The following is a 10,406-nucleotide window of genomic DNA, read 5'->3' as shown; positions in this document are numbered from 1 at the left end:
TCTCTCGCGCTCGCGCCGGTCCCTCTTCCTCTTCTTCTCTGCCTCCTCTCGTTCCTCTTTTCGGGGGCCCACCGCCCCTCGCGCGGCCTCTCGAGCTCAGAAGCTGGACTTCTTTCTCGGGACCCACCTTCGTCCAGTCGAGACTCGCGATCCGTCTTCGCCGTGCGCATCCTGGCACCGGGACCGACACCGGGACCGACACCGGGACCATCACCGGGACCATCACCGAAACGAGGACCGCTCAGGTGAGCGAGCAGTCCCAGGCTCAGACCTCCCCTCGATTTGCCAATTCTTCATTTTTCCTGCCTCTTATCGACGGACTTTATCATCTCGACGTGGAATTTCGTCTTCGTTTTCGTTGCTTATGGCATATCCCATATCCAATACCGGGTACCGACCCAAAATTCCGGGTAACGAATATCGGACACGTGGGGACGACAACATGGAAAATACCATGCAATTCTACCTGGAACCCTGGAATTTTTTTACGCAAAATTACGTTCTTATTCTCTTTACGTTTTATCTAAGGGATCGAATTCCCGATTTTTTTTTTCTTTCTCGACTTGTCGGAGCTCGAGGTTTCGCATTTCACGCTATCTCAGGCTTGCACATTTTCGAATGCTCGAGTGAGTAAAGACGCATCCACCTGCACGGATACCTCGCGTGACGGTAACCGTAAGCGTAACGGTAAGAATCGCAATAAGTAAATTACCGAACATAGGGCGCCATGTTTAATTTTCTGCAATTCTTGTGCCCGATTCTTCCCGCTACGCGAGGCATCCTGGAAGGCCTTTACATCTGCGTTTATACGTTTCGTGACATATGCTGGAATAATAAATATAAATTTATGCGACAATACTAATGTCGGATATTGTTCTGCTTCTATTTTCAGGGCCCTTTCGTTAACCATTCGTTCACCAGGATGCGTTAGGTTGGCCCATATTATGTATACTTTTCTCGTTATTCTTCTCAAGCGAGGGATCGAAAAATCCGAGAATACATTATTAATTAATATCTCTCAATTTTACCTCCTGAAATATTTTTTTTATGCAAGAAACGGACTTATGGGGCAACGTTTTTGTACCGCGCCTCTATGTATAAAATTTTTAGTCCAGCTTCGATGCAACCGATTTATGGTGTCCCTTGAAAATTTTGGTTTTTTAGCGATCAGCTGATATTGCGCCCAGACTTTCTTGTGGTCGTCAATGTTCGAATTAGTTCTGATACATTTGGGACCGCGGAAGTTTACCAGAGAACGTTCAACAAACGACTCCGTATGTCTTTAATTATATTTAATGAGGGGCTCGATCCCGAAGAAGACCTCTGATCGTCTTCGTTCATGGCGTGGGGCCATTAATCGGTCGCCTTGCTCGCCGGTCGTCGTTGATCTTAATCGTTCACGCGAAGCTCTCTCGCGACGTTTTATTTCCCCTAACGAGACCCAATAAAAAAGATGTCGGAACTTTTCCATGCACTAACGCATTCGCGCCACTCCCACGATCTCTAGGCAATCTCTGTGTCCAAAATTCGGGAAATTCCACGGAGGCGAGGATAAAAAAGTCCTTTGATTAGCGAAGACCTAGTCAATTTGCATACATCGAGAGCCGGTGAAATCGCAAATGCCCCAGAAAACCGTGTCAAGTCTACAAAGCGAACCCTGGCGCGATAAATGTCTATAGTCTTAGGCCTAAGTGCGCTTAACGCGGATTAAATCTGACTCGGCGTCATTCCACGGAGTACACATGCATTCGGCACCCTCTCCCCGAATAATTTATGCCGGTAATAACCGCACACGGAGGAGGGACATCGAAATTGAGAAAATAGGCGGAGCACTTCCCTTGCTTCTAATTAACGATAAGAAAAAAATATCGACTGGACGACTCGTCGGAGGAAAACGAATTATACCCGACGCGATCGCTCCTAGTCGTTCACGTATAAACGAGGATTACCCGCGAGATTCGAAAAGCTTGGACGGTTTTTTTTTTCCTCCGCAAACTCGACCGTGAAGATATAAATAAGCACGACGCTCAAGTTCGGCAGTAGACCGACGCTTGCGCGAATACGGATTAGTGCCATAGTTTTCGGCCTCGGAGTGTCCTGCGATCGATCGACATGGATCGGCCGAAGATTATCGATATGTCGCGCCTCACCCCGAATTAGCGTTGATCTGAGATTAATTTAACGTAACCGGTCGGGACGACGTTAGTTATGGAACCGTTGAAACGTTAAATCGTCTCGTTGGAGACCCCGAGAAAATGCTCTCCTCGCGGTTGACCTCCCTCGAAGAAGATCAAGACACTCCGACGAGAAACATCGTTTTTGGTAAGCAGCCGATCGCTCAGGTTCTCGTTTAGGATTTTAACGCAAACCGTGCATTGTGTTTAATCCGGGAATACCTCGGGGTCGATATTTCTTCAAGGGCTCGAGGGTTTTCGAGCGGCCGTTTAGCGTCGTCTCGGTTTCGACCTATCCCAACGTCGATCGAGAGCGTCGTTGGTCGTTTCCAATGACGCGAATCGCGCGGATCCATTAATTCGGCACCGTGGGTCCTCGAGGGTGAATCACTCAAAGATTTTCCACTCATCGAGCGACGTGCATTTGCGCTTTGGCCTTTTCGAGCTCCCAATCGAGGGAGCTCGTTGAGGTTCGACGTCCACGACTCGAGAGGAAGAATCCTCTCCGAGGTCCTCCTCTTCGATCGTTGCTCTGCTAATGCGAGGGGACTCGGTGCCAATTGGCGAAGGAAACGTCTCGGGTCTTTGCCAGATTGTCGTTTTACCCGACTTTCGTGGACCTTTCCACCCGGCTTCGGAGGCGACTCGTAAGGTCGCCTCTCGCAGCTGCGGCACCATTTCCCGTCGACGTACGCACTAATGACGACACCAAATTGGAAGTTGCGCACTAGTTGGATGTTTATCAAAAGCGACGCCGATGGTCGACCTTTTCGAGGCTCTCTGTCGCTTCGAGGCCTCTTTGCACGGACACGTGGACTCTCTTCGTGGCGCCATTACCGAAAATTCCGAAATTAAACGGTCCCGATTTGGTGAAACCTCGACAAAATAATTTGTCCTCCCTGCCTATCCGAAGAAAAAAAAAAAATAATCAAGACGTCGTTACAACGTGTATCGTTTAAGGTGATACGAAAGGGTCGTTCTATATGTATCAAACCGTGAAAATATTAATAAATCTTTACTCCAAACTGGGTGCACCGAATTATCTGAAACTTTAACATGAGGTTACGGAGGCCCTAAGGAAGAACGCGAAGCTCGTGAAATTTCATTTTTCGAAAGAAAACGTCTCAAAGAGGGCCTCCATAATCTCCCGATGAAGTTTCAAGTGATTCGGTGCACCCAATTTAGAGAACAGTTTCATAAATATTTTCACTTTTGGTGTATGTGTATATATATGACACTGTCATATTACCTTAAAAATCATGAATTTCTGTGGAAGAGGGATGCTATCGTTCGTTCAGCCTCGGAAAACAATGAGGCACTTAATTGCCGACTTTCAGGACTTTTCCGATGGGTTCTCTTCACGACGACTCTGGAATAAATATAACCGATTTGGCGAAACCTTGTCCTTGTTAATCGTTCGAAAAATGATAATCGAGAAGTGATTAAAATTGTATCGATGCAAGGTCCTAAATCCGCGTCGAACGGCCAAAGGGTATCGATACGCGCCGTCGATGTCGTCTCGGCAAAGAGGAGTCACGGTGCGAGAATTAATGAGCAGCTCGGAGTTCCTCCATTTGGAAGGCACGACCGAAAATCCCGCTTCGCGAGACTGCGACAGCAAATGAGACCCTCTCTCGACTTTACGCATCTCGCGCGTGCCTCCGAGCCTGCCACGTTTCATAATGACATGTTTACCGGAGTGCGTCTCTTCCGCAACGAAGAGTTTCGTCGGCCCGTCGGTAAACACGCTCCCTACTACGCCGGCTTCGTTCACGCGCGAGCGATGATTTATCGCGGCCGTTCGTGCGAAACTTAACCCCCGAGTTAATTTCCACGGTATCGATAAATAATCCGCTACCGGGGAAGATGAGCGACGTCGTCGAGTCGCTGGATTTCCGAAAGTTAGCGTCTGAAATTGAAGCGAACCGCGAGTCAACAATGGAAAGCCCAACGAAGCGGCTATCTACACCTGGGCGCCGCGTTTACAAATCTCACCGGCTCTCTATAAAGATAGATCGTTCGTTCAACAGGACCTCTTATCGGGTCGCGAGTTTCTAAATTTATGGCGCCGTTTACTCGCCGGGTATTTCTAGCCGTTGGAACGATCGGCTCACCTGGTCGATCGGCGCAAAATTTCCGCCGCGCAAAAAGCGTTCTTCCGCCGAGGTAAACGGCCGGCACGAGAATCCTGGTGGCCTCGATCGATTCGTCCGAACGAACGATCGCGAGTTCGCGAACTCGGAGGCGCCGCCAAGAGACCGAGTCTCTATACGTCACGCATGCCGACCACCCAAGGCCTGGTTTACGATAAGGTCACGGGCACGCTTTTAAACGCGAATCGCGTATCCGAATGACGCGTCTCTCTTGCTCCTTTCTTCCTAATTTTCTTTTCACTTGGATGCTCTTGAATTTCGACCCTCCCCCTCCCCCCCCCAACGTTCGGAAAAATGGCCGCAAGGCAAAGTGCCAACGCGCGTCGCCAAGTAGACGCGTCACCGGCATGCGGATGCACGTGGGTCTAGGGATGTTAATAGCAAATGTTAAAGGTAGAGATCCAATCGCCTGATTCGCGATAAACTTGCAGGAAGACGAGACTTCCGCGTCCCCGTAAAGAATCGCCGGATCTCGTGCATCGCCGTAATTGGTGTCGTTAGCGTTTTATGCGTTAACGGTTGCGTAATACCTAGGAATCGTTGAAAGGAAAAAAAAAAAAGTGTCCGCATTCGGCGGAGCTTTTCGACTTCGTCTCCGAGACCGCTCCGAGGAATTTATTATTTATCGCGTCCCTTGCGGGCATTTGGCGCGAAACGCAACCGTGTCTCTCGGCGTAACCGGCGACGCGGTGGCGCACTGTCCGACGTTAATTGCGTCTTCGTGCATCCTTAATAGCTAATCTATTCAAATCGCGATCGGGACGCGACGATCTTCTGCGATCTCCGGTCGCTAAACGTTTCCGCAACCACGTGCCGACCAGTGGAAACGTTTTGGAGGCGACCTTTTGGCTCGGCGATGGGACGAGTAAGGCAGCTTTTGTTTGTCGCTCGGCTCGATTTGACCCAATTTGACACGGAACGTACAAGCTCATCATTCATACCAGGGTGGAAGAACACCAGCAGCGGCGGCTGCGATCCAGAACCAATCGATTGGATCGTTTCACCACTTAGGCCCGATTGCCGTGCGCGATTTCTTTTGTCTTATTGCCTCCGCATTTTTATCCGTCTCGGCAGCGTAACTCGATTAGACGGTCGGCCATTGATTCGCCGGTACTCCGTCGTCGGTGTTTGCTATCCTTGCCGGTGTCCGGGCCATTTTCCTCTTTACCCAATCGCCCCTGAGTTCCTTATTGCCGCCGATAATATATAAGTTGTCGCGACACGCGATTCGCAGGTTGACGTCGACTCGTCGCTCCCGCAAGGATCTCTCCGAATAGCCGACGATGACGATGAAGACGATGAAGCCGGTGAAGACGGCGAAGACGAAGCTGGTTCCTCCCGATGGTGGATGGGGATGGGTGGTGCTCGTGTCAGCCCTGCTGGTCAACTTTCTCATCCCGGGAACGGTCAAGTCCTTCGGGGTGCTCTTCGTCGAGTTTCTCCAGGTCTTCAAGGCGTCGCCAACGGCGGCCTCCTGGATGCCGGCTCTCTGCTACTTCCTCTACAGTTCTCTAGGTGCGCGATAAGAGATACCGCTTTATTCCCTGATCGAAATTCCTGTCTCCACTTAACTGGACCTCTTTTTTTCTATTTCTAGGACCATTGTCGAGCGTCTTGTCCATGAAGTTCTCCTACAAGACAGTCACTCTCATCGGCGGCACTTTTGCCGCCAGCGGGATGATGCTGAGTTACTTCGCCGACTCGGTTTCCTATCTTTACGTTAGGTAAGACCCTGGACATCGGAAGAAGAGTCCGTGCATCCTGTGCATTAGATTAGATTAACTCGAGTCGAGTTAGGTAAGATTGACGACCGCTCTTGTGCGGCGAGTAACCACGGCTTAATCCGCAATGCCCAAAGATCGCAAGATCGACTCCATAATGTCAGGATAATCCGCAAAGCTGCTCTATGAAGTCTATACTACATTCGTACACTTTATTGCATTTACGTGTATATTGTATGATGTCCAGTGTTTATCACCCCGTCCGTTAATGTTCCGTCAGGTATTGCCGACATCATCGGTATAAATGCACCGATAGGATAATTGCCGCGAAAATTGCACTGGCTGTCCTTGCCACGTTTTCGGGAAAATGTAATTGGATGTACCAAGAGCGGTTAACCTTGTAGTAATTATCAACTCCCTGGTTGTGCAGTTATGGACTTATGGTTGGTATTGGAGCCGGCTTGACGTTTCCACCTACGGTTTACATCGTGACGGCGTATTTCGAGAGACTGCGAGGGTTTGCCAACGGATTGTGCATCTCAGGCAGCGCAATCGGGACGATAGTGCTACCGCCCTTCCTGCAGTACCTCCTCAACCATTTTGGATATCGGTAATTTTAAGCCATTTTAAGTCATTTTAACGAGACAATTTGGTAGCGATTTTCCATGCAACATGTACAGGGCCTTCCCGTGAACTAATACCGGTGTTTTCAGAGGAGCCGTGCTGATCATGGGAGCGATCACGTTAAACACCCTGGTGTGCGCCTTGCTGTACCACCCGGTGGAACAGCACATGAAGGTAGGGGTGCATCGCCATGGTATCGATATTTTCACTTATTACTTTCATAAAAAAAAAAAAATATCGATACCTACTGGGATCGAATAAAAATTCGTTCATTTAATTACACAAAGGTCGTGCCGATTGCCGCGGAAGAGGGCATCGACAACGAGGCCTTGACTCTGGACGAGCCAGCCTCGAACAAGCTGGAGTTGGATCTGTCGAAGCCAAACCGGAGTCTACAGGACGCGCATCCTCGGGAGGAGACGGCCGCTCAGCTGTCGAGTCTCTCTCAGATCCTGGAGAAGACGTCCTGTGACATCCTGAATGAGAAGGCGCGACCGGCAGAGTCGTCCGAGGAAGTCTCGACCGAGAACCATCGGAATCTGGAGAGCGAGGTGGACCAGGACAAATTGGAGACTACTCTCGAATCCGAGGTTGATTCCGGAACGACTCCTTCGGTAGAGAGCGAACGGGTCGACTCGCTCCCCAAGATAGTGGTCGGTCCTTCACTTCTGAGCAGGAACAACTCCGTCCAGCGTCCGGTAAAGCACGAGAGCTTCCACCTGTCCCGTCAGCACAGCATCGTCTCCGAGATGGGCCCCATCGCGCTGAGTCCTCGCCTGAACGTGCCGGGCATGTTCCGAAGGCTCTTCAAGACTCAGTCGCCCAGGAAGAGCGGGTCCGAGAAGGACACCAAGTCGGTGACGTCCTGCACCGGGAGCAAGAGCGACAAGTCGCAGAGCAGCGGATCTAGCTCTTCCAACAAGTTCTTCGACTTCGGGGTCCTGCGCGACCCGATCTACCTGGTGATCATGATCTCGAACTCCACCTCGGCGATCAGCAACACCAACTTCATGATCCTCCTACCGTCCTATGCCATCTCTCAGGGCTTCGACAAGAACATGGCGGCGCTGCTGTTGTCGATAGTGTCGGCCCTGGACCTCATAGGCAGAATCGGCGGCGCCTCCCTGTCGGACATCGACTTTATACCAAAGTATTACTACTTCGTGGGGGGTCTGGGGACCAGCGGCATAGCCCTGGCCCTTCTACCTATGGCGAACAGCTACTCCATGCTGTCCTTCTTCTGCGCCCTATTCGGGCTCTCCTCCGGCATCTACATCGGCATCACCACCGTCATCCTGGCGGACATGCTGGGCCCGGAGAAGCTGAGCTCCTCCTACGGGATATCTCTCTTCGTCAATGGAGTCCTCCAGCTCGTGGGACCGCCGGTTTGCGGTACCATCTACGAGCACGTAGGCTCATACAAACCCATCTTCCTAGCCTTCGGCATCATTCTGATCCTGGGAACTGCCCTCTGGGCCGCGTTGCCCATCATCAAGAGGAACGGAAAGAAGGACGTCGAGGCCGGATAACGATGACCGGAGCTCGAGCCTCATCGACGGCATTCGGTGCCGTGGATTTTGTTTCGGTACCCGCGATGGCGGATTTCGGGGTCTCGACGATGCCTACAGTTCGTCTCGCGGAGTCCTGGGGCCGTCTTCAGCTGACTGGGCCCGATCGACTTCGCCCGCGGAGTCGTCCTCCTCGGCATCGTCTCGTCTCCAGGTTTTGGGACTTCTGGCGAGCCCGATTCGCTCGGAATTTTCGACGTCCTGGAACTGGTCGAACGAATCAGGATATAGGCTGGGTGTTCGCGACGCGCGTTTCGAAGATGGCGCAGGTGTTTCTTACCTCTTTCTTCAAGATGCACCGTCCATCTCGGATGATATATCCTGGCTCGTTTGGGTCCAGCCTCGCTCCCGGTTACTATTCCTGCGATGGAAGGAGGTTCTCATGGTGCTTACACCCTATGCGTGGTTCATAAATTTCCGACGCGTCTCTGCTTAGGAGTGAAAGATCTTCGAGTGCGTCGAGCTTCCAAGATGGCGGACCGCCCGAGGTGGATGCCCCAAATTTGAGCGCGTCGTCTGTACCCTCTTTTCAAAATGTGACGCGTGACACCCTGATGTGGACGCACACGTTTTAACTAATCGCCCACTCGTACAATTCGCTTCACGCATAGTGTGTAGACATCTTCAGGCATTAAAATAATATCGTCCCGTTGGTGATGCGACGCGCGCTGGTCATCGCAAGCGACAACGGCGACGCAATACTCCCGTACAAAGCGACCGCAGGACGACTCTTTAGTTACTTATTTTGTAAGCGAGACTGCAACTTTTATACGACTCGATTCTGCATTAATGCTGCTCCCTTGGGATTGACCCGATCGAAGCGCCGCCCTCGGAGAAGCGGGAAAGGAGAAAGGAAAATTCCCTTCCGGCTTCGTCCACCGGCCGCACCCAGGCTCGCCTCCCCGTACTTATGTCTAGTCATAAACGTGTGTATAACATTTAAGATCCCGTCTTCACCTGCTCATAGTAACGAGGAATTGTCCCGAAACGGTATTCTTAACTCCGTTGTACAGTAGATTCGAGGCGCGCGAGTTCTTCCCCTCGCGGAGAAGCCTGGCTTCGATCAGCGATCGTCCAAATCGACCATGGAACTTCGCGTGTTGATTAGAGCAGCATTAATGTACGTTTTACAGTGATAAGGTAGCCTTAGAGGTCTCCCCGAGGAGTTTTAGACGACGAAAGCCAGACGTCGATAAGATTATTAGCAAGTTAAGGACGTATCGTTAGAGATTTATGTGTATATTTTTTAACTCACCCTTGGAGTTCGTTCGGTGTTCACGACGGCCTTTAGAAGTTAGGTCGCGTAATGCTGGACGCTGGTCGAGACGTCTTCCTTCCTAAAAATTTGGATACGCAATCAGGTTCCGCTTCTTCGTCTCACGACATGCCGAGGCCGAGAATCGGCTTCTTCCCTTAAATTCAACGAGCACACTTTTCCGAAAACGTGCGACCCTACGGTCACTAATCTTCATATTTTTTAACCCTTGACAGTAAATCCGACTACCGACCAATAGAGATGCAGGTTCTTTAAAAAGGGACCAGAAGAGACCAGTCGAGTCGCCGTGGCGGCGTTCGTCATTTTCAAATTTGACCAGACGCCTGTAGTCCTTTATTTAATTAATTAGTATTAAGCTTAGGCCGACTATATCATATTAGTACACGAAGTGATTACCTTCTAGTATATCAGTATTCCGCGGTCTTTATTCCACGATCACTGCGAAAGGCTGAGGGACTCAGCTCGCAAAGTAAGGAACCGCGTCGTCAGTTTCCTTCACGAGCGCTACGATTAAGTCCTCGTGAATAATGACGAAAATTCGAGACACCTTAAGGGCGTATCTAAAAACCATGGCGCGACGAGCGGATCGAAAATTTGCCAAAAACCGCCGGTCGAATAATTCTCGAAATGCTTGGCGGTTTCCGCTGTCGGCGCCCCACCGAGCCGGATCTACGACCATGCATTTTGTATCAGTCAATGTAGACACTTTTCACGTTAGCTCACTGTGTAGACCGTTCCGATATTCAAATACTTATTTCTAACACCATTTCTAGCGTGCCCTTAATCGCGGCCACCTTCTTTCAGATCCTGGGAAACGAATACCCCGGCGACGCCATTGTTGGAAGTCGATTTGTGGAACGTAAAGAGACGAACATGCGGTCGGAAAATAG

The 10,406-nt window shown here is 50.6% G+C and overlaps 1 protein-coding gene and 1 long non-coding RNA gene across 3 annotated transcripts; one reads left to right on the top strand and one right to left on the bottom strand.

The window, feature by feature from the left end:
• Window positions 1–132: 132 nt before the first annotated feature.
• On the top strand, window positions 133–10,282 carry LOC105699719 (monocarboxylate transporter 13). Of its 2 annotated transcripts, none has more exons than XM_012424931.2 (6): window positions 133–245; window positions 5,562–5,842; window positions 5,925–6,051; window positions 6,479–6,658; window positions 6,762–6,846; window positions 6,960–10,282. In XM_012424931.2, the coding sequence occupies exons 2-6, from the start codon at window positions 5,611–5,613 to the stop codon at window positions 8,199–8,201; spliced, it is 1,866 nt and encodes a 621-aa protein (XP_012280354.1). In that variant the 5' UTR covers window positions 133–245; window positions 5,562–5,610; the 3' UTR covers window positions 8,202–10,282. The 2 variants fall into 2 exon arrangements, with proteins under 2 accessions (XP_012280354.1, XP_012280353.1); XM_012424930.2 differs by lacking the exon at window positions 133–245 and adding an exon at window positions 460–2,322.
• On the bottom strand, window positions 368–4,521 carry LOC105699724. Its single transcript, XR_001104056.1, has 4 exons — window positions 4,289–4,521; window positions 3,424–3,543; window positions 2,397–3,077; window positions 368–474 (listed from the first exon to the last, which is right to left on the bottom strand). It is a non-coding gene; the product is annotated as an uncharacterized LOC105699724 (long non-coding RNA).
• Window positions 10,283–10,406: the final 124 nt, after the last annotated feature.

The sequence above is a fragment of the Orussus abietinus genome, unplaced genomic scaffold, assembly GCF_000612105.2.
Source record: "Orussus abietinus isolate OABI.00-Male unplaced genomic scaffold, Oabi_2.0 scaffold10, whole genome shotgun sequence".
In the NCBI taxonomy this organism is placed as follows: Eukaryota; Metazoa; Arthropoda; class Insecta; order Hymenoptera; family Orussidae; genus Orussus; species Orussus abietinus.
Note: the sequence above shows the minus strand (reverse complement) of the source record. Positions and strands in the feature narration are given on the sequence as shown.